Source organism: Nyctereutes procyonoides, unplaced genomic scaffold, assembly GCF_905146905.1.
Source record: "Nyctereutes procyonoides isolate TBG_1078 unplaced genomic scaffold, NYPRO_anot_genome, whole genome shotgun sequence".
Classification (NCBI taxonomy): domain Eukaryota; kingdom Metazoa; phylum Chordata; class Mammalia; order Carnivora; family Canidae; genus Nyctereutes; species Nyctereutes procyonoides.
This window is the reverse complement of record NW_026575024.1, coordinates 39,133,917-39,158,039: the sequence shown is the minus strand read 5'-3', so window position 1 is coordinate 39,158,039 and position 24,123 is coordinate 39,133,917. Positions and strand designations below refer to the sequence as shown.

General features: G+C 40.1%; 1 protein-coding gene across 3 annotated transcripts in view; it reads left to right on the top strand.

The window, feature by feature from the left end:
- SEL1L2 (SEL1L2 adaptor subunit of ERAD E3 ubiquitin ligase) overlaps positions 1-22,323 on the top strand; it is a 75,673-nt gene extending 53,350 nt beyond the window's left edge. Inside the window, exons 9-17 of one of the 3 annotated variants that reach the window (XM_055344061.1) lie at positions 413-490; positions 4,885-4,947; positions 5,528-5,615; positions 8,300-8,448; positions 9,621-9,786; positions 9,897-9,971; positions 13,860-14,032; positions 21,919-22,047; positions 22,191-22,323. In XM_055344061.1, the coding sequence (XP_055200036.1) occupies positions 413-490; positions 4,885-4,947; positions 5,528-5,615; positions 8,300-8,448; positions 9,621-9,786; positions 9,897-9,971; positions 13,860-14,032; positions 21,919-22,047; positions 22,191-22,310 (1,041 nt within the window). In that variant the 3' untranslated portion in view covers positions 22,311-22,323. Of the gene's footprint in view, positions 1-412; positions 491-4,884; positions 4,948-5,527; positions 5,616-8,299; positions 8,449-9,620; positions 9,787-9,896; positions 9,972-13,859; positions 14,033-21,918; positions 22,048-22,187 lie in introns of all 3 variants that reach the window. The other 2 variants (XM_055344070.1, XM_055344052.1) reach the window with 2 other exon arrangements.
- The last annotated feature ends 1,800 nt before the right edge of the window (positions 22,324-24,123 follow it).

Sequence of the window (24,123 nt, the reverse complement as noted above, 5' to 3'; positions counted from 1 at the left end):
AGGCACATTTTTTTTCTCTCCTTCAAAGACCACTCACTCCCCCAAGTGCTGTCCTTTGCTCCCTGTAGCCTATTTGCATTAGTCACCATGGGGACAAATGCTCCTCTTCCTGAAGTGCCAAATACGACTTTAGATGAAAGGCAACGTGAGAAAACAGAGACAGAGTCCATTTCTTTGCCCTCAGGCAAGGTTACTCCAGAATGTATGTAAGTAGATAATTTCCTTGGTTTTTCATTTTATTAAAATTGAGGTGAAATTCAGATACCATAAAATTAACCATTTTAAAGCATGTGATTTGGTGGCGTGTACTACATTCACAATGTTGTGCAATTATCACTTCTTTGTAGTTATAAAACATATTTTAATCACCTGCAAATCCCTAGTTTTTTACATTCCCTTTTTGTTTTTGCAGATGTATTTAGAGGGGAATGCTGCAGCACCACAAAATAATGCTACTGCCTTCAAATACTTTTCCATGGCAGCCAGTAAGGTACGTCTTCAGCCCATTTCTGTAAGCACAGAAAAACATTTGGCTTTTATTACATGCAGACTGATGCCAAAGAGTTGATTCCAAAGCCCCGTACCCAGCTAGTGAGCCTGGGAGTTTTGCGTCCCGGAGAAGAGGAATATCATTGACATAAAATACGGCGTTGGGATAGAGGGAGACATATTTTGTCTTCTCGATAAATGAAAAGTGGCAGTGACATATGCTGCTCTAGCAGGAGGCCAGACAAAAGCTCAGCTTTCCTTCCCCCATGCAGTAGGTGAGGCCATCTAGCTCCTAGCTTGGGAAACAGGAAGTAAAAGACATGATGACTGCGGAAAGGAAAATTCAATGTCTGTGCTAAGCTCACGACAAAGACAAATAAATAATGCTCAGTTTTTCCCAGTTCAATCTCACCCAAAGGCCAGAAACTCCCCTGGTCCAGGAGGAAGATCATCAGCCAGGGGACTAGGACAAGACGATTGAGAGCATGGCTCTGCAGGCAGAATCCATGGTTTAAACATCAGCCCATGGGATCCCTGGGTGGCGCAGCGGTTTAGTGCCTGCCTTTGGCCCAGGGCGCAATCCTGGAGACCCAGGATCGAATCCCACATCGGGCTCCCGGTGCATGGAGCCTGCTTCTCCATCTGCCTGTGTCTCTGCCTCTCTCTCTGTCTCTCTGTGACTATCGTAAATAAATAAAAATTAAAAAAATAAATAAATAAACATCAGCCCTGCAGCATTCTGCCTGTGTGACCCCGTGACACACTTAACCTGTCTGTGCCGCAATATCCCCACCTGTAAAATGGGAATATAGGTTTGCCATATATAATTGTTGCCAGGATTTAATGTGTTAATATTTATGTGCCTCGTATTCCAAAGTACTTAAAGCAGTGCCTGGCTTACAGTAGACACAGTGTGTTGGCTATTAGGCTATTATCTTTTGCAGTCTGGGGCCAGTTAGGTTGTGTGAACTTCAAGGCATATTCAAGGCAGAATTGATTGGATCTGTGAGGGAATATAAAAATGGAATAATATCTCTCCTGCCATTAAAATTTTTACCTTGACTCCTGGGCTCTGTCTGATGAAACTCAGTAGACCTCTCTGAATCCCATTAGTACATTAAGAACATCCTCACTGCAACACCCATCAGCCTAATGTTGGGGAATGGCTCTGGTAAACTTTCTAACCCTGCACAGTAGGAAGCATGTGTTGTCTTACAACCCTTATACTGCAACACTGAGAGTAAAGATTTGTTCAAATCGGGGAATATTTTCAACTGCTCTCAGTTTTTAAAAGCCCACACGCTGCTTTAGGAGCCTATTTATAAATGACTAGCACCTCCGAGCTGCTGCTATTGTGGTGTAAATTACTGAGAAGGCTGGTACTCCGCTCCTCTCCCTTGTAATTTATATGAAATTTTTGCTCAGCAGGATAGTTATCTGGAGTACCATTAGGTTAGGAATGACAAGGGAAAGCAGATTGAAAAAGAGGTGGGGTAATGTAATAGAGGAAGGTCTGGCAAGTAACGCTGATTTGTCCGCCCAAAGGAATAATGCCAAAAGTTGGGTGTGTAAATTAACCCAGCTCCCAAGCTATTCAGGGTGTGTAACCAGCAGGGATCTGAGCTACTTGTGTTCTAAACCTAAGCAACCTTCCTTTACAGAGAAAATCTGAAATTATATTTAGGGTAAGTATTCTGAATGGCATCAGGTGGACATGACCATATACCCCTTTATCACCACCTGGATTGTTTATTAGATTTTTCACTTGGGGTCACTACCAAAGTAAAGAGTTTCTGCCTTCCATTCTGCATATCCATTCTCTTCTTTTACTACTTAAAACAAACATATATATACACACACACACACACACATACATATAGATATAGGTATATACACATATCTTTTTAAATGTGTTTTTAAGTTAGATCAGTACCAGTATGCAAATCTACAGTCTTTTTTACTTATTTTATCTTATTTACTCAGAAACATGAGCAGTTATCCTGTTGGGTCCATATTGGACCATATTCTGGTTTTCTCTTTCACACCTCTGAACATATCAGGCCCATCTTTATCTCTACACTTTTGTCATTTTGCCTACCTTCCCCCAACCCCTCATTCTGAATCCTAGTCATCTCCAGAGGAGAGGTCAATCCTCTCTCCTTCCACAAAGCAACCTCTACCCACCTTGGTTCATATCATTTTCCCCTCTTATGCACTTGCCTTACATTCACCCTCTGTAATGCTGAAACTGTACTGCTTCTACATTGTGCCTTCTCTCCTACTATCTGAAGACCATGTCTCCTCAACTAGAAGAGGATAAGTGGCCTTAGTACATAGTAAAGGTTCATTAATATGTAATAAATAAATGACCATCTGCTCTCTAGGTCCATGCCAATTAACCTAAGCAAGAGCACTAAGCCCTAACATGGAAGTTATATGTGGAGGGATTGCCTATATCTATGTTTTGTTTGGCGCAGAAAGTTTCAAAAATTAGGAAATTTCACATGGTGACAGATGGTAGCTATACTTGTGGTGAACATAGCATAATGTATAGAGAGTTGTCAAATCACTATCCTATATACCTGAAACTAATGTAACATCCTGTGTCAACTATACTGCAGTAATAAAAATTAGAAAATGTCATATAAAAGTCTAGACATCCAGCTTTTCTTGGAAAATGGGAAGAGCTGACCATTCCATGTGATAAGTTGCCTGGAACAGAGAGGAGTGGAGGTGCTGCTGCTGCCTTTAGACAGGGCAGGAACTTGCTCATTTGTCAGTCTCTTTTACTCTAATTACCGGGGTTAATGTACTTCTTACATTACCTGAATGTCCCCTGAAGGTAAGTCCGAGCTGGCTATGCCTGATGTGAAAGTTATGAATAAGTCCTCTGGTCCTTAAATAGTTGGTGAGTCAAAAGCTAGAAACTTTACCCTCTTTTCTCCCTTCCTCTTTCTCTTTTCATTTTCTTACCCTTCCCTTTTTCTCAATGTCTGAGTGGGGATAGTTAGAAGACAGACTCACCAGACTTTAGTACATCCATCACACCAGGCCTTACTACCCCCAGAGCAGACCATCCCAAGAGTCCTAGGACCACAGGTAGATAAAATCAGGGTACAATCAGGAAGAAGAGAGCAGTTGTATACAATCTGTTTTAAATACAGTTCTTAAAATAACTGGTTCTTTGATATGCACAAGCTCAAACTTTGGAGTTTTGAAATTATTTTTCAACTATGCCTCCTTTACTTATGTGCTATTCTTGCATCACTGAGGGGTACTCTGGCTGCATTCACAATAACTACATTTAAGTAGTACTAATAAATCTGGAGAGTTTTCTATCAAAACTTGAGTTCCTGAGGAAAAACTATAAACCTGTAAAACAAACCTACAGGTCTGCTGAATGACAGTTAAGTGGCCAAATGTGCCTCCTTACTTAGTCACTAAAGGGTGAAATGCATGATGGGAGACAAAAAGAAAAGTGAGGTTTCTGGTTGGGGAAGTCACTTTTAAGGTTCACTCCTTATCCACGATTGATATGCTAAATATCAGTAAATTTGAACATGTGCTAAATTCCAAAATGTGCTAAAAACTCCCTTCCCTAGACTCTTTAGAATACTAATCAGAAAAATAAATGGTAATTAATGTAGCATCAAGTGGAAAAGAAGACACTGATGATGTTATAAGCAGTCAAATTTGAGTAAAGAAACATATTCCAACAATGCTTTACCATCCATAAAGGCTAGATTGACATTTGCAGAATCTCTAAAATGCTTTTTGGCTACTAATGTCAACCTCCTTTGACCAAAGCAGGTAAGACATGTCTGGATAGACTTATCCCTTCTGGAAAATTCTACACATCCTTCAAGACCAAGCTCAAAGGTCATCCTTTGACAACTCAATCCCCTCAGTCCCTAGCCTGATCCAGGCAGTTGAGTGTTCCTCTTCTAGGTGTCCACAACATTCCTGATCTAATTCTACTTACCACATTTGATGTGGCTATATTAAGAGGTGATACCTAGCCTGAGGCAGGGATCATTGTTCATTCATCTTTGAACTTTCACCTCCTACCTCAGTCCAACACCTATTAAGGAGTTACACACAAAGCAAGCACTAAATAAATAAATGCTGAATGAAAGAATGGAGAAAAGATTTGACTTTTCTTTCCCTCTTTTCTAGTCAAAGGGGTTATGAATGTATGAAAGGGAAAACTAGACAGAAACAGAATAATTTACCAACTGTGCCTGATTAAACGGCCTTGATTAATCCCCTATTGGGTGCATTTTAAATATATAGAATGATTTTATCATAATTTTCCTTATCATGAATTCTTTTGGGACTTTATTTGTACTCTTTTTTTTTTTTTTTTTTTTTTTTGTACTTTTAAAACTGTTCCAGGGCAATGCAATTGGTCTTCATGGGCTCGGTCTTCTTTATTTTTATGGGAAAGGAGTTCCTGTGGTAAGTTAAATAATTTCATTATCTTTTCAACATATTTCTAGCAATTTATAGGGTAAAATTCATGATCGTTGCCTAATTTAAAGGAATAAGTCTCTAATACCTGGTTTGCCAGACTATTATACTTGATTATAGAAAATAAATTAATCCAGTGGAATATTTGCTAAAGAGACATAGAATAAATTTGTGACAAGAATAACAACCCTAATTGTATCTTAGAATGATAGATGCTAAGTAACCTTAGAAATCATATAACCCCTGAGGATTTTCTCTGATAAATTTATCTTCTTAGTGTGACCTCTTAACCTCTTAGTGTAACCTTTTAAGTGACCTTCCCCCATTATCTAACAAAACCTACTGTCAGTGTAAGAAAAGACATAATTTACAGTGAAAATGAGAGAATTATTTCCTAATAGAATCTAATATAATAGTGAAATAAAATGTATAATTCTTCTGATACTATTTTAATTAGCCTAAGTCACATAAGGCATTATCTATACTCTTTTCTTTTTTAAGTGGAAGGCAATTGTTACCATGGAGTTATACATACACCTTTGAGTAATAGAGTGTAATTATCTTGCAGAATTATGCTGAGGCACTTAAATACTTTCAGAAAGCTGCAGAGAAAGGATGGCCCAACGCACAATTTCAGTTAGGCTTCATGTACTACTGTAAGTGCTACAAATATGTCTGTTGCACCAAGAATGACAAATGCATTATTAAGTCTACTCCTTTCTTAACAAAAGTTAAATTGTTGGAGTGATTGTTTAGATAGAATATTGAGGCAGCAATATGAGGAGGAATTTGAAGACTTAAGGAAAGAACTCCAGTTGAGGGAGGAGGCAAAGAGGTACAGTCAGGAAGGTCACATTTGAAAAGGTCGAGTTTGAGGTGCCTTGTGATACCCAAAAGCAGGTATGAAACTCACAAGAAAGTTCAGACTTGAAAAGAAAGGTTTGAGAGGCATCAACATACAGGAGTTAGTCAAAAGTAGCTGAGACTGCAAAACAAAAAAGAGAGAGCATGAGAGGAATGGTGGACCATGGTCAGAAATCTGGTAGTTCTCAGTGCTGTGTTGAAAAGATGGGCAGAGAAAGAGTAGTCACGAAAAGACTGAAAAGGCATGGTCAGAGGAATAGGTGGGAAAAGTGATCTTAAGGAAGCCACAGGATAGAACTGTCAAGGAACAATAAGTGCAATGTGAAGCTTGCTTCTTCAAAACAAAAACGAAACAGGGACATCTGGTGGTTCATTTGGTTACTAAGCAGCTGCCCCTGGCTCAGGTCATGATCCCAGGGTCCTGAAATTGAGCACTGCATCTGGCTCCCTGCTCAGTGGGGGGCCTGCTTCTCATTCTACCTCTGCCTTTCCCCCTGCTTGTGCTCTCGGTCAAATAAATAAATAAAACTTTAAAACAAAAAACAAACAAAAAAATAAGAAAGGGGTAGAATCCATGGGACTTGTCAATATAGAGAAGTTTATGTGGTCATTAGACTGGTTGGGGTAGAAGCCAGATACAATGGATTGAGGTATGACTAGAAGGTGAGAAAGTAGACGAGCAAATTCTTATAAATTCTATTGTTGGAAATTGTGTGCCTTTAAATGGAAGAAAGGAAATGGAACAGTGGCATGAAGAGACCAAGGACCAAGAACCAACAGGGAGTTCTTTTCAAGATGATAGAGACCTGGGTATAATATTTGGCAAAAAAAGAGCCAGCCAATGGAGATAGTTAATGTGTCTTGGGAGTGATGAGATAGTTGATGAAAAGGTTGTGGAAAAGGTTGGGTGGCATTAGGATCTGATTGCACCCAGGTAGGTGGAGGCCACCTTAGTCTTGTTAAAGAGCAGGGATTTCTCATTCTCAGAGACTGGGGAGATAGAGGAAAGAATGGTGTAGATGTAAATCTGCAGTGAGTGAGAGACAAGAGAGAAAAGACAACATAAGAATTTTGGTATGCACTAGGAGGTACAAAGTTGCCGTCTGAGAGCAAAGATAGGTCTCAGAAAGCCATGAAAGTTTGTCATACTCTGTGGGGATTGAGAGAGGGGGAGTGCCCAAGATGAGTACCAAGAGATCTGAACATATCTGAGTCCCCACTATGTCCTTCCTTTCAGAGGTAGAGCTAGGGCAGCAGCAGATTGCATCATGAGCTGGCATTTTTCACAGTAGCCCAGGGGGACAGCCTATTTTGTACTGTCTTGGGTGGTTGCCAAAGATGGCCTTGTTCTTCTAGTTCATTACAAGTCCCAGGCCCAGGATCTATCAGATTCCTCAAGCTTCTAGAATAAGGGTAATAGTAATGGCTAATGTTTATTAAGTCTTTTTGCGTAATTACTCATTTAGACCTCTCAATATGTCTAGGGAGTATCCTACAGTTTATAGATGAGCTAACTGAGCCATATTGAAATCCAGCAGCTTGCCCAAGATCACACAGTTAGTGGAGCTGGCATTCAAAACCAAATGATTTGCCTCCAGAGCCTTTGTTCTTAGCAGCACTGCTTCTAAAGGCTATGAAATGTTGAGAGCTGGAAGACAATTTAAGGACCATCTACTGAAAGCCTCTCTTTTTATAAATGAAGGACCTAAAGTTGCCCAGCTCACAAAGGAGTAACAAGAGAGCCAGGAAAAGAATCCCAGCTGCTGCAAGTGTGTTGATTTTCCCTAGCCCCAAATGCCTCTCCTTGCTCCAACCATGAGTCGAATCTTGAGTGGGGCCTCCTGGAGCTAGGATTTGCCTGTTCCAAACTCTGTAATTATGGCTGGGAGGAGCTCCACTGGTCTCCCGCTGTGGAAGGACAAGGATGGTGAGCCACATCCTGGTGTTGTCCCTGGTCCTCAGAGACCACCTCCTGGTCGCCTTTTCATTAACCTTAAGTATGCAATATTGAGGAGATACTTTCATGAGACTACAGAGTCTGTCTTCTTCAGGTTTCTGAATGGGTCAAGAACATAAATTTCCATGTTCTTACTTACAATCAAACTTCACTTTTTTTCCCCTCTAAATAGTGGATCTATATAACAGCTTGACTTCTGGTTGGCTTTTCTCATCCTATTTAAAATAGTAGGTGGGACACCTGGGTGGCTCAGTGGTTGAACATCTGCCTTCGGCTGGGAGGTAATCCTGGAGTCCCCCATCGAGTCCCCCATCGGGCTCACTGCAGGAAGCCTGCTTCTCCCTCTGCCTATGCCTGTGCCTCTCTTTGTGTGTGTCTCTCATGTATAAATAAATAAAATCTTTAAAAATAAAAAGAATTTTAAAAATAAAATAGGCATCACTGTGACCATTATACCCATAGAGTATAATGTAAAAAATAAAATGAACAGGGGTGGCTCAAAATAATTTTAATTTTCAGCTGGCTCTGGAGTATGGAAGGATTATAAACTTGCCTTCAAATATTTTTACTTGGCATCTCAGAGTGGGCAGCCCCTTGCCATTTATTATCTGGCCGAGATGTACGCGACAGGAACAGGAGTGTTAAGATCATGCAGAACTGCTGTGGAGGTAAGTAACAGGAGGTTTTTAAAGAATTATTCACTTATCACAAAGGGGAGGTGATACTGTCCTTAAGTTGTTAGTGTCTTCAATTTTATAGATATCACCTCTCCCTGTTGAGAGTGTGAACACTGACATTTGCCAGGGCAAAAAAAGCTGTACCATAATTCAGGCTGGGAAAGGGAATAAGAGAATGATCCTTCCTCTCGTGCATCTGGCTTTCATCAGGTTCAGAGCTCACTTCAGAAGTTCATTAAGGACCTCTGCCTCCACCTTCAGTCAAATGGCCAGGGCAGTTTGGCCTTTCTAAGTAGGGTTGGGAGTTGTGACTTGGGAAATGAATGGCCCGGTTTATCCCAGAAAATGTAGCCCACTTCTTCCCAGAAAAGAAGGTCCTTAGGTTTTTGATGATTTGGATGACAGCTGAGAAAGTGAGTTCTTTCAGCCCAAGCCAGTGATGTACTTACTTTTCAAAAGGAAGCTTTTAGGACTTTAATGACCTTCATTGATTTATTAAGCACTTTTGCTGCACCAATATAAATATCTCCATATTGCAATCTGACCCCTCTGAAACTCATTTCAAAAGCTGCCAGCTAATAATCTATCTTTAGATTTGCTCCTTTGCCAACTTCCTCATGAATTATGTATGGCTAACCTCTTTTGGTTACATAAGGGCTATTCAGCTATGTTGACATCTGTCCCCACATTGCTCTGCACATCACCCTCGTGTTATGTCATCTACACCCTCAGGCACTGTCTTCCCTTCATTCTCTACTTTCCACATCAACTGTGGCCCTTATAACTCACCCTTGCAGAGTAGCAGTGCCCCGAAAAGATCCTAAAAAAAAAAAAAAAAAAAAAAACAAAAAACGGAAGTTGATACGTTCGTTCTTGTCCTGCCAAATGGCCCCTAAATCGGGAGAGTTTATTATGTAAATTTAAAATGATCCTCAGGAAGTTTCAGCTCAAGACCAAAAAAATATACACTTTGTAATCTTTGTGCCTATGAAAAGTATTATCTCTTTACCCTACATAATTTTTAAAAGCCATGCTTTAGATCTAAAATCCTTGCCTGACCAACCAGCAGAAGCTGGTGATTAACTTCATTTATCACTTAATCGTTTACCTGAGATGAAGTATATTGGCTAACTAGTCTACTTGATTTCTTCTTCCATGTACAGCTTTATAAAGGAGTCTGTGAACTAGGCCACTGGGCTGAGAAATTCCTGACAGCATACTTTGCCTATAAGGATGGTGATATAGATTCTTCTCTTGTTCAGTATGCACTACTTGCAGAAATGGGGTATGAAGTAGCTCAAAGCAATTCAGCATTCATTTTGGAATCTAGTAAGATAAGTTAAAATTCTCTGCAATTTTTCCCCAATCATACATATGCATAAATGACTTTACTACATGGGTATTTTAAGCCTTCCTAATGAAATGTCTCCTTTTTTTAGAAAAGGCTAAAATTCTTGAAAAGGAGAAGATGTATCCAATGGCACTTCTCCTATGGAATCGAGCTGCCATTCAAGGTAGAGAACCTCGGTAAAGATGAGCGCATACCTGGTCCCTGTCCACTATTAGTCATTAATTTGCTCCAACTGAGTTCTTGGACATAGAAGCAGAAAGCTTCAGGGTATTAATTAGGTGGTATTTCCAACTCTACCAATCTTAGCCAGTCTTTGGCAAGGGGTCATTTCCAGGAATTTCTTCTTTGTTATTCTTAAGTTCCTTAGTTTGGTAAACCATAGGAATTTCCCATGGCTCTGTCTCCATGGTCCAGAGCAGTTGTTTGAAACATGACAGTTTTACTCAGTTACTCATTTGCTGACTTTTTCCTGAACTTATCAGAAAACTGACCTATGTCTCAATGAATGTATAGGCAAAATTATTCACGATCTAAGACTCATTTGATTTCTCTCTTACAATACCATGTAGATGATCACTACCAACTTCAGATCTTTATTATCACTATTAACGTGTTAGCATCAGAAAACAAAACAGAACAAAACCCTGAGTCAAATATCAAGATCCTCTCCATGTCCCTGCGCTTCTCCTGCCCTGTGTACAGAGTTCACATGTGATGGGGAAGGTGCACTTGCATCTGTGGGAAAGCATTGATAGCTGGCATTATTAAAAGCAAACAAATGCAGCAAAGCTCTCACTATCAGGATTTGGATATGTGAGGGACTCTTGCGCATTAAAAGAGCAATTTTGCTTCTGATTCCATTTCTTAAAATTGTCTTGTGGTAAGGTCGATTCTTCTCTTTTCTATAAGAAGTAAATGAGATAAAAAAAATAATTCCCAAGTGACACTAATAGGAAGCCGAGGGGAAAAAAATCACAGGGGTGCCTTTGAAGATCCAGCTGAGCCGGTAACATAGCAGCAAGCCATCCACGCAATTTTAGCGAGAAATTCCCTAAAGAAGACAAGTGTGTGTTTCCCAAAATGCAGTAAAGACCCTGTTTGGCATAGAGAAACAACACCAATCTCTCAGCTATGGCAAATCAGCTCAATTGCAGCAAATACAGGCTTATTCTAAGCCAGGAAATTGCACCAAGGAAAAGAGACATTGAATGCAAGAGGACATTAATATTAAATAGAATTCACCAATATAAAAAAAAATGTCAGACCGCTAAAAATAATTCTGTGTCACAAGAGAGGTCAGGCACGAGTGTCCCTGGAGATGGGGCTGCTGAATGTCTCACTTGAGGTTAGAAAATGTAATGATGAATGTTTCTAATCACTGGTGAGGCAGAGTGGTGACCCTTCAGGATTCAGTCACTATGCTATGACTGTGAAATTCCAGGGGGGAGTCCCTCCCACTGTCAGGTGACCCCCTGAGAGCCTGTCAGGGTCACCACATGCTCCCAGTCAGCTCCCCAATTAGGGTGGAGCTGACTCCTCTGGAAAACCTACTAGTTAATTGCCTTCCTTCTTAGGGACTTCAGAGACCCTGCTTACTGCTTTTAAAGCTTGAAAATGCACAGAAGTCCTGTCCTTTTGTAGTTATGGCCCAGAAAGAATCTTCAGGTCAATGGAGAGCAACTTCCAGCAAAATTAGAAATGGAGTGGGTTTCTCATTACGGCTCTAAGGGACTTGGGATGCGTTGGTGGCTCAGCGGTTGAGCATCTGCCTTTACCTCAGGGCATGATCCGGGGGTCCTGGATCGAGTCCCACATCAGTTTCCTTGCAGGGAGCCTGCTTCTCCCTCTGCTGTGTCTCTGCCTCTCTCTCTCTATGTCTCTCATGAATAAATAAAAATTTAAAAAATCTTTTTTAAGAAAAAGGTTCTAAGGGACTTTGCCTCTTCAGGTCCCTGCAGATCCCTCTCTTGTGTGGCATTTCTAGAAGGACTTGCCCCCACCTACCTGTACCTTTTGAAGATCTGGGAAGCAAATCCTGTTTTAACCAATGTCTTTAGCTGCTTATGAATTTTATGATGATACCTCTACTCAGAGCTAAAGAAGGCTCATGGTGTTACACTTTAATAGAGGATTCTAGAAGATTAAGAGAACTTCAATACCCAAAGGAATTGATTTCAAAGGATTTTAGGCATTGCAGTGGGACAAATGTGGGGGAAATTTTGAATGGAAGGAGTCCTATAGCCCTTAAAATATATGTTAGACCATACTACCGGGGGTGCTTCCTCCTTTTCCATGTAACTCTAGACCATGCTATAGAAGTTGGCCACACCTGAGATGGATGTCCTAGATTTGCACCTCCTCATCTTTTCTTTTTTCTTTTTAATATTTTATTTATGTATTCATGAGAGACACACACAGAGAGGCAGAGACACAGGCAGAGGGAGAAGCAGGCTCCTTGCGGGGAGCCTAATGCAGGACTCAATCCCTGGACACTGGGATCACACGCTGAGCCAAAGGCAGATGCTCAACCACTGAGACACCCAGGCATCCCAGCATTTCCTCATCTTTTCAATTAACATTTTCCTAGTGAATGAAAACATGGACCTCAAAGAGACCCTTAGAGGTTATCCCTAAGTGGCCTTCTGAAGACTGAAGCCTCATATCTTAGAGAGTTACATGAACTTTTTCTGCTCCTGGATATATACAAATTTGTTGGAAAGTAGGATTTCTAAATTATTTAACACTTGAGGAAAGCATTTTCTAAAAATGTCTGTCCATTCATTCCATAAATATTTGCAAATGCCATTCTAGGTCTGGAGTAATATCAGTGATCGAGAACTTCAAAATTGTTGTCCTCATAAGAGAGAGTGAAAATAAATTCATAAGAGAGAGAAAGTAAACACATAAGATTACAGCGAGGGGCACCTAGGTGGCTGAGTGGTTGAACGTCTGCCTTTGGCTCAGGTCATGATCCCAGGGTCCTGGGATCAAGTCCCACATTGGGCTCCCCACAGGGAGCCTGCTTCTCCCTCTGCCTATGTCTCTGCCTCTCTGTCTCTCTGTGTCTCTCATGAATAAATAAATAAAATCTTTAAAAAAAAAAAAGATAACAGCAACATGTGCTGTGAAGGAAATAAAACATGGAGGTGAGATAGGTAACTACTGGAGTAGGGGATGAGGGGATACTTTAGACAAAGTAGTCAGAGAAGGCCTCTAGGAAGGAAGTGACATTTGCAGTGAGACCTTAATAATGAGAAACCAGCAAATGAAGAATCAGAGAAGTCCAAACATGACAGGCTGAGGGACATGGAGAATCTTAATGCAGAGGTCCTGGGGCAAGAATGACTTTGGTGCATTGAAGGAGTATTACGGAATATTAAGAAAGCTAGAGCATATCAAGAAATTGACATGTGATGAGGCTAGTCAGGGAGGTGGAAGGCAGATGAAGTACCACTGAGAGGTCAGGTGGGGAGTCTGGGTACTATTCTAAGTGCAAAGTGAAGCATTTGGGGGCCAGGGGGAAATAACATGATTTGACTTTACATTTTAAAAAAGTCATCCTGGGGGCACCTGGGTGGCTCAGTCGGTTAAGTGACCAACTCTTGGTTTCTGTTCAGGTCATGATCTCAAGGTCATGAGATCAACCCACCCCACACTGTGTCATGCTCCACACTCAGCAGAGAGAGTGCTAGAGATTCTCTCTCTCCCTCTGCCCCACCACCTGCAGCTTGTGCACACACCCTCTCTCTCTTTCAATAAATAAATAAATAAATAAATAAATAAATAAATAAATAAATAAATAAATCTATCTTTAAAAAAAAATCATCCTAGCAGATGAACATTTGTACTATACCATGGAAGTTGTCCTGCAATGAAAACAGCTAGTGATGAGTGTTATATTTTATATTCTATAAATTATATCTAATCTTGATTCTAAGATTCTGAGTGTTTTTTCTTTTTTATGTATACTACCACTAGTATACACTGAGTTACTAGGAACCATACAAAAATCATCAGATTTTTTTTCTTCTCTTTGTAACGTTTCTATCAGGCAATGCGTTTGCTAGAGTGAAAATTGGAGATTACCATTACTATGGCTACGGGACTAAGAAAGACTATCAGACAGCAGCCACACATTACAGCATTGCAGCTGACAAGTACCACAGCGCACAAGCCATGTTCAATCTGGCCTATATGTATGAACACGGTTTGGGTATTGCAAAGGTAATAATCCACAGCTAGTCATGGCAGCTGTATTGGTAAGGGAAATTTGTAGAAGTTTTTAATTTCATTGATGTCATCGGTGTAGAGGAAGGAAAGAAAAGACAACATTTGCTGAATCCCTCCCCCTGTACCAACACAGAATACTTACCCTAACATGAACCCTATGAGGAGGAAAGACATTTCCTGCCCAAAGACATATCTAATGAATTGAAGTAAATCTAGTCTACGATAATTAGATTCATAACTTCAAGATTTTTCCAGCAATAGTCATGGCCCCTGCCCCCATTCCCTTCCACCTCCAGGCCTTTTTCCATTAAAATATCCATTGACTCTAAAGCTCTCAGTAAATAAGGAGAAGGTGGGAAAGAGGTCAGAGCTGGATACCAAGGTGATATTAATTCCAGAAATGTCTTGTAAATCACCCACACTGTGTACATGACACATTGCTGAGCACTCTAGAGTATCCTAAGAAAATAGATCTCCATCCTTCAAAGACTACAATTTACTTGAGATAAGGCATATTTAAAAAGAAAGAGAGCTAACACAATAAGAAGATACTGGGTAAATCTTTTATAAGTGTAATTAAGATAAAGGATTGCATTGGGTTCTGGCAGTGAGAAAGGTATACTAAATATCAATAATGATAGTAACAGCCAGGCATTGGTGTGTTATATATACTAAACCATTTAAATCACACAGCCACTCAACGAGATAAGCCTTATCATTGTCATCAGTGTATGCATCAGGAAACCAAAAGTGCAGAGAGGGTAAGTCACGTGGCCAACTTTGTAGAACTCATTGGTTCTCTGACTCATGGAGTCAGAATTTGAATCCAGGCCTGTCTGACCCCATGTTTTGTTGGGGGGGGGAATGTGTGAGCTCTGCATCGAGTTCTTCTTGGTGCTCAAGTATATATTTCATATCAGTTTATACTCCCTGCTGTGTTTTCAGAGCCAAACAATGAAGAGGTTATCAGCTTTTCTATGCTTTCTTCTTTCTTCTAGTTGGGCTAGTAGTTGAGAGTTACTGATGGGGAATTTCCTATCTGACTGCCAATGGTACACCCACCCTGCAACAACCAAGGGCTTCACATTTAGGCACGGACAATCCAGATCCCTGCCTTCCTGAGCTCTCCCTGTGGCCTGCCTTTTGGCTGATCACTTTTCCTCAGCTCTAGTACTCTAAACAGTGGAAAGAATGTCAAATCCAAATCCAATCTTTTGGAGGGCCTGGGTGGCTCAGTCAGTTAAGCATCTGCCTTTGGCTCAGGTCATGATCCCAGCATCCTGTGGGACTCAGTCCCACATCAGGCTCTCTGCTCAGCAGGGGAGTCTGCTTCTCCCCCTCCCCCAGCTCACGGTCTCTCTCTCCCTTGCTCACTCTCTCTCTTTCAAATAAATAAATAAATAAATAAAATCTTCAAATATAGTCTGTTTTCCCCATTCTTAGTAGATAAAAGCTTCCTGCATTTATAAAATGAGATCAAATAGCTAAATCAGAAGATTTCCTTGGATGTCATTTAGCTATACTCTACTCCCTTACAACCATCATCCACAGCTATAAAACAGAATGATACCTCCCCACCCCAGGCTTTGAAATAAAACAATAAGTCCTTGTGAAGGGGCTTTGTAGTCAGTGTATGGAATGACTGGTTTTTAGATCAGAAGAGAATTTGAGTGACTGCTAAGTTTCAATAAAATTGAAGCTTTTGTTCATCATTCCTCATGCAGAATTTAACAATAATGTTGACAGGAGCACTGTGTGTATCATGGATAAAAGTGACCTCATTCTATGGGCTACATTCAAATTAGCTCACCTGTCTTATGTGCTTCAAGGACTTGGTCCCCATGACAGCCTTATCCTCACCACAATAAGGCCATTTTGCCTTAAGACCTTAGAGGCAGGGAGGACATAGGACCAACTGTGTGAGAGGACATACTCTGTCTACCGAAGCCCAGATGGCCCACTGTGTCAGAGGGTCTGATTTTCCTTCTTGTAGTCACCACTACTCAGTGGCATAGGCTATATAACACACCAATGCCTATTCACAATGCCAATAGAGATTGTCAGGTTGTTTCATACATTTAGAAAAAAAATTGAAACTTGTCTCTGACCACATTTCTGTTCTTTCCTGTCCAGGTCCCGTAAAATCATGGGCAGTTCATTTTGATCAGTATCTCATAGTCACGTGTATTTTTTTCCTACAGAAAGTCTCTACATGGAAAAATACAAAAACAAAAAACAGGGCTATACTCAGACCTGGACATGGGCATTTTAGATTTAGTTAATGAGGAGCCATTGCTCTTTGTCTTTATTAATTTTTTCTGTTTTGCAATTAGAAAAATGATAACCAAGTACCCAGGGGCCAAGCTGATTAATCTTGTTACCTCATAGTCAAATTAACAAGAAGATACTACATTTTCTCATCCTTAAAATGAATACACTGATAATTAAAAGCGAAAAGCTTGTTCCAGCAATGGTTAATGAAAGCAAAGGAATTAGGAGAATAGACTTTCACAGCATTAAGTCATCAAGTAATTAAGCATTTCTTCGGTAGGGCACTTCACAGTCCTCTTTATTAGTTAATCCTCATGCAAACCAGTGTGAAAGATAAGTATAATACCATTACCAGGATTTCTGAGAATTGAAAAAGCTTTTGTAAATATAGAGCCCTCCTGGAGAAGGAAGTGAGGTATAAATCAACCCTTGGTAAATCAATATAAAAATATGGGTCACTGTCCTCCTCATCTGTCTTTAAGAAAGGACATCGGGACTAGGGTTATGTAGGTGACTTATCTTAATCGCTTCACTGAGAAGCATCTCATTCCCCAATTTATGACTTTGAACTAAGCTCAGTGAATTCCTTGACTTAAACTGGGCCAGGACTGACTACACCATTGTTCTGGGAATACAAAAAAAATGCCTGAGGAAAAACTAGGAGAAGACCTGATCTAATTTAGAAATATAAGCACTCAGCTCACAAGTTGTTATGGAACCCTATTTCAATTTACCCTTGATTTAGAAGTACTTCAGAAATTTAACCATGAAGAAAACGTGTCGCTCACCTCCTCCTGCCCATTCCTCCTGTCTGTATCCTGGCTCTGGCCAGAGTTTCTCCTCCATGTAGGCTTGTTGTAAAGGCTTCTCCATGGCCTCCCATCCTAGTGTTCTTCTTTTAGATCTGCTGCAGAGAAAGCTGTGCCTGCCAAAGATTTTAATCCCCAACTCACAGGGAGGACTTGTTGCTGAGATGTGTCTCCTGGTCAGAGACTACATTTCCCAGCTCTCTTTATTCCACATGACTGATTCCTACCAACGGAATAGAAGTAAAAGTGAAGAGTGTCATTTCTGGGCTAAGGCAGCCAAGAAGTAGATGGAGCTTCTCCTTCCTTAGGCTCTTTCCCCTTCCTTAGTCTCTTTCCCCTTCTATTGTTTGAATGCAGAACACACAGATGCTCTCAGGGATGGCAGAACCACATGGTGGAAGGAACTTGGGTCTCTCGATTACCACATGAATTAAATTCACCCCATGTTGAGATCTGAGAATTGAGTTGTTACAGATGTTAGCATTACCTTAGTTAATACATAATCCATCTAACAAAGCACTACCAGGTTATTTTTGATAAAATTCAATCTGATACTGTTAGTCCTCCACCTCACTTTTCCCAAAATCTTGCAAATACACAAAAAAATACAAGCAAACACAGAAATAAAATCATCTTATTGACTTTGTATTGCCTAATTGTTACTCTGCCATTTAAAACCCTCCTTGACCTAATGTACCTACTTCCCTATGTATCTTCTAGACCATTTTTCCTTCCCTTGCCCCTTTCCCCAACCAGAGATCTTGAATTAAACCCTCCCGACCTTTGGTTATATCACCCCATTTGCTGGAATGATCCTCTCCCACAGCTTCGACCACTGAAGACCCCTGCATTTTTCAAAGACTAGTTCCTATATCATCTCCTCCATGAACCCTTCAATGAGCACTCAGATTTGAAAGGTATCTGCATCTGCTTCTAAACTACCTGGTACTGTGCCTTGCTTTTCTTTATTCACCCAAATATTTATCAAGGCTTGTTTTGTCTCAGGAAGCACTGTGCTTCATTCTAGGGATACAAGAACAAGCCAACTTTCAAAGAGCTCAGTCTACTATAGAAGAAGAGACATGTCCTTAGTGAGTGAAAGGCTAAAATGGCACTACTGCATGCTCACACAAAGTACTGTGGAAATGTTAACGAGGGCACAATGAATTCAGGTGGAGGGATCCTGCTGGGTCCTGTTCTAAAATGATTTTATAACATGGAGCATAAGAAACACATGATGATCTTTTTAATGGAAGAAAGCATGTATATTTTAAGATAATGACTAAGAAATCTATCCTAAATTAGGACAAAAGGTAAGGAGGAAATTAGCCTTTGGAGAGGAGTTTCCCCCATATACAGTTAGACCTACCAGATAACACATTTTTGGGATCCTACCGGGCAAACAAAAAGCACATTCACTGAATAAATTATAAATAGATCTGTCACAAATGAAAGTAATTATGGCATGAAGCATTTCCATTTCTCACTTGTCTGGTTTGACCACTTATGGGGTGTTAGAACTGAAGCTTTAAACATCAGAATAGAATTATTTTCTGGGAAGGACAAATCCAAGTTAGATATTTAAAATGGCCTTCTCAGAGATAGGACAGGTCAGAACACACACCTCTTAGAAGTGGCCATAACTTCTCTTGAAATAAATGCCTTATCACCTAATAAAATGGTCAGAAATGTACAAAACAAAAAAACTGTATGTGAATAGCTTTATTTATTACAGAAAAAACCTACAAATAAACAAACTGCTCCAAAATAGAAAGCATGTTCTATAAACCATCATGTGGTAGTATACTGTTGCATTATGTATTCTATGGCCTAGTGATAGATGACAGACACTATCTGGATTTGAATCTCAGCTCTGCTACTCATACATCCCATGAATTTAGATAAGTGACATAACCTTTCCATGCTTCAGTTTCTTCATCTTTACAGTAGAGATAACATCAACATATCTATATAATTGTCATGAGGTTTAAATAAATGACAGTGATGACTGGCATACAGTGGAAGTATTTAGTAAGTATTAGTCATTATTATGAAATATTATGCAACTATTAAAAATAGCATAGACTAAAAGAATATCTTAGGACATGGTATTTTCTTTGAAAAATAGAGTTAGGTTAAGAAAGCAAAAGACAAAATATTACCTAAAGAGAAAAATTCCTAAATTAAAAGTATGTGTGCATATGATATATATAAAAATGCTGAACGGTTGTGCATAAAATATTATCAGTACTTATGTTTGTACAGTGAAATTGTACGTGGGCTTTTAATATTTGTTCAGCTCTATGTCTTCAAGATTTTGTACAATTAGAATATAGTATATTGATAGTAAGAAAACAAGATTATCCAAAAAATGATCTCTGTCCCCATATAAAAAGTTTTTGATGACACCCAAAGATGCAGGGCTGGAAAACTCACACATCGTGTAATTGAGCAATTTTCATAAACCAGAGAATTACTGGAGAATTCTGTTTTTTTAGTTATAAAGAAGCTATTTTGAACATGTGAACACTGGGCAGTACTTTGGCACACCTGATATTTTAGTTGGAAACACATCGTTTAAGAAGAGTCCTTAGATCATTTACCTGATCTCCTCAATCAGGTGACTTTAAAGCATAATAAGCTCAAATGTACCACAAGAAAGTTAAATGTAAGTGATTGGGTGTGCAATGGACTTCTTTAATGAACCCTGGTCATCATAAAAACACTTTTGAAAGGAAATTTTTTGTCTGAATGACTTGGATTTTTTTCCTATAAGGATCAAAGAACAAGGAGTCTTTTCTAGAGCCTGCTAATAAAATTTCTGTTATATGGGTTGCCCTAATTAGTCAGTGGGTTCAGGAATTTCTCTGGGAATTTTCAAGAACAACTTCCATGGCCTGCCCATCCCCACTGAGAATTGTGAGGCCGGGGGGCAAGAAGTGAGCTCATCCCATTTTAATGGTACTTCTTGCTAGTTTTTATTATAAACTAAGCAACTGAATTGTGATGCTTGTGCCTCAAGAAATAAATTAATAACTATAGCCTGTTTCAAATAAGAATGAATGCCTGAGATACTGACAAAGGCTGCTGTTCCCCAAACGCCCTATTAAAGTCAGTATGCCTTTCATGTGTGGGGGTGACACAGCCGTTATAATCTGCAGGGTGCTTTCAAATGAACACCCACTGAATTTGTTGGAATTAGAGACACAAATTAGAGTTTTTACAGCATACATGTTCTCTGTTGCCAGGAAGATTTGTTCAGAACAGTTTCTTGCATTTTAAGTTCTTAAGCAAGAACATTCCTTTTTCTCCAACAAATCAATTTATTAAACAACAAAGCTTTGGAAAAAATTCAAGAAATGATAAGCAGGGTGCAGCTGAGAGAGAATAGCACCCAAACATGGGTGTAGCAGGGGCCACAGGGACTCACAACTATTGCACTCCATGTCATAGAGGTTTGGGAGATGGAGAAGAAAGACGAAGAGATATAGGATAACCACAGTTTGTGAAAAATCTCCTCTTATCCTTTGGGAAATGATCAAGGGTGCTCCCAGCAAAGTACAATTCTGGGACTGGCCAAAGGCACTTCAACCTTTAAAAGCAGCTCTGCTTAGCCTTTTCATTCCTGTGTCTGGAAAAGCAAGCAAAAATAAAGCAAACAAATAAAAACAAGCCATAAATAGGTGAAAATTAAAGAAAACAATTTTGTCTGCCATGGCATAATTTAGTGAGGAGTGAAAAGATCCCTAGAAATATAGTATGCCATCTGAGGAATCAAATTCCAGCCTGAGAACTAAACAGTTTATTCACTCTTTCTGTATTACTGGAGACCAGCTATGTACTCCACACTTCACTAAGCACTGGGAATTGAGGCGTTAACACGTTGTCCAGGTCTTTGAGGACAACCTGTTGAACCTGAATGAATTTATTAAATAAATAAATGAATTTATTCCCACAAATGAATAAACAAATTCTGTAACTTCAGGTATGATAAGTACTGTGAAGAAAACTAGGAATTTTAAATGCTTGCCAGTATCTGTATTGTTATCTGTTTGGGGAACTGTACTGTTCCCATCTAGTGTTCTCCTGCCTCTTTAACTGGAATCAAATCTAAGGTCTGGTCTAGTGGTATCCAAGAAAGCTTTTTGGGTAGTTTTCTATGGCTCCTGTAACAAGTCCTCACAAATTTAATGGCTTAAAACAACTCACACTTATTATCTCACAGTTTCTGTGTGTCAAAAGTCTGGGTGAGCTTGACCAGTTCTTTTAGCCTTTAGTCTTCACAGGCTAAAATCAATCTGTATTCTTTCCTGAAAGCTTTGGGGAAGAATTACTTCCAGGTTCACTCAAATTGTTGGACATATTCAGTTTCCTGTGCTTGTAGGACTGAGGGTCCCTTTTCTTGCTGTCTGCCCACATTCCTTCCCATTCTTTCCATGTGGTTCCTCCAGCAATAGTGAGTTGAGGCCTTCCCAAGCTAGAAGCTTGAACTTCTCCTGCAATATCTGAATTTCTCTTCTTCCCTCAGCCCTAAGAAAACTATTTCAGGGCTCCTATATTTATATGGAGTCTGCCCAGGTAATCCAGGATAATTTATTTTAAGGTCTGTAACCTTAATGACATTTTCAAAGTCCCCTTTACCATGTAACAGAACATAATCTACAGGTTCCAAGGACTGGGGTATGAATATCTTAGAGGGAGCTTACCAAGGATAAACAATGATATTTCAAGTGATGGCTTTCATTTATTTACCCCTAAAGAATCTGCACCTAATGAGTAGGGCTGTTCTTCTATTTCTAGGACATTCATTTGGCCAGGAGATTATATGATATGGCTGCTCAGACAAGCCCAGATGCTCACATACCTGTTTTTTTTGCCCTCATGAAACTGGAAACTGTGCATTTGCTCCAAGATATCCTGTTTTTTAATGTAAGTCTTTCTCACATAGATCCCAAATCTCTGAAAACAACAATGAGCAACTTTTGGATGGTGGGATGGAAGGAGATGATGGCTCTGGATACAGTGGGGAGGCTTGGATTTTTTTTTTTTTGATAGAATGTCTCTCCCAGCAGTTTACAATGAGATGGAAATGGATGAAATTGGACAACACTCTTGGACCATACTGGGATTTATTTGTGATTGGCCTAATCATTGTTGTGCTGATCTTCTTGCTTAGAAACCGCTATGGGTAGGATCCAGACCATAGGAAAACCTGCTCACGGGAACAGTTCACTTCATGTTATCCTCAGTAAATAAAGAATTTCCTCGTCAAACTCAAGAGTCTGCTGTAGATTTCCCACACAGGCCTGCAATGGAAATAGACAAAGCTCGAGACCTGTCTTCAGACACCATTTCAGACTTCCTGCTTAGTTGGGGTGACTACTTCTGGGGGAGTGAGGTACTAGAGACTAGTCACCAGAGGTTTCCTTGTAGACTTGTTGTCTTGGTGATCTAGTCCCTAGTTAGGGACATCTTCATGTTTTTATGACAGCCTCTCCCCTCTCAAGAGGACAAATGGGTTTCTTGCCTCCTACATACATACAGAAGTAAGGATGAGGGGGAGTTTTGGGATGACAGGAACACAGATCCCTCCAAATCTGATAAAGATACAAATTTACAAATAGATCCTTCAGCTTGCAGGAATGATCCTATGAACCACACTGTAGCTGAGATGAGCAAAAGTTCCTTGTGGTATGCTGTGCTGGGGGACTGACACACTCATCACCTGGGCACCTTCTATCAGAGCTCCCTTAGCAGTGAACAATGCCATCTGGGTTTGTCCAACATTGTAGTCCTCCCTGCCATTCCTCACTGGAACCTTGTTCTCCCTGGGGAATCCCCTCTGGAGTATCCACAGAGGGAGAGAACAGAGCTAAAGAGTCTACCTCCCTGTCTCCTGTGGCAGGGAGAGCAGGGACCTGGGCCTGGGGGCAGGGTGGCCGAGGAGAGAGCAAGAGGCCCAGGACTCCTGTCAAGGGCCAGGCTTAAATCTCAGCTCCACAACTCTTTAGCTATTTGACATATCTGAGCCTCAGTCTCCTGATCTGCAAAGTGGGAAGATCTCAGCTGGTACAAGGATTAATGAGATAACATATATAAAGGGACTGTCACAGGGCCTAGTGTTCTAGAATGAACTCCACAAATAGTAACTTCTAATACTCTCTAAAATCTCATGGAAGGGGTGCCTGGGTGGCTCAGTCAGTTAGGTGTCTGCCTTTGACTCAGGTCATGATCCTGGGGTCCTGGGATAGAGCCCCAGCTCAGTGGGAGTCTGCTTCTCTCCATCTGCTCATGTTGGCTCTCTCTCTCTCCCTTTCTCTCTCTCAAATAAATAAAAAAAATATTTTTGAAAAATTAAATCTCATGGGAAATTGACCGGAATATGGGGACAGCTGAGTTGATAATGACTTGTGTGACTTCAGTGACCTGCAGTTAGTTCTCCAGCCAAAATCCTGTGTGTTTTGGTAGGAAAAGATCAGCTTGCCTACTTGAAAATCCAACTCAGGGACAGGAAAAGAGTTAATTAATAATGTCAGTCATAATCAGAGAGTAGAATGAAATGGTGAGAGGGCACTGAATTTAGAACCAAACAACCTGGATTTGAGATCCAGCTCTGTCCCTTAGTTAGCTCTGTATGACTTTGAGCATAATTTCTCTAAACTCAGTTTTTCCTCCATAAAATAGGATTAATTCCTACCTCACTGGAAAGTTATGAGGTTTAACATAAACCTAATATCAAAAATGCTTTATAAATATTGTACATACAAATACTAGCCATAGTCATTTATTTGACCATGAACTAACCCAGGTCTTTCTGAGGTCCAAGCGTCAAGAATTTCCTGTACTGAATCCCACACTTACTGGAGAGTTCCAATTTTTTTTCTTTTCAAATTTTTATTTAAATTCTACTTAGTTAACATGGAGTGCAATATTGATCTCAGGAGTAGAATTCAGTGGTTCATCACTTACATACGACACCCAGTGCTCATTATAACAAGCGCCCTC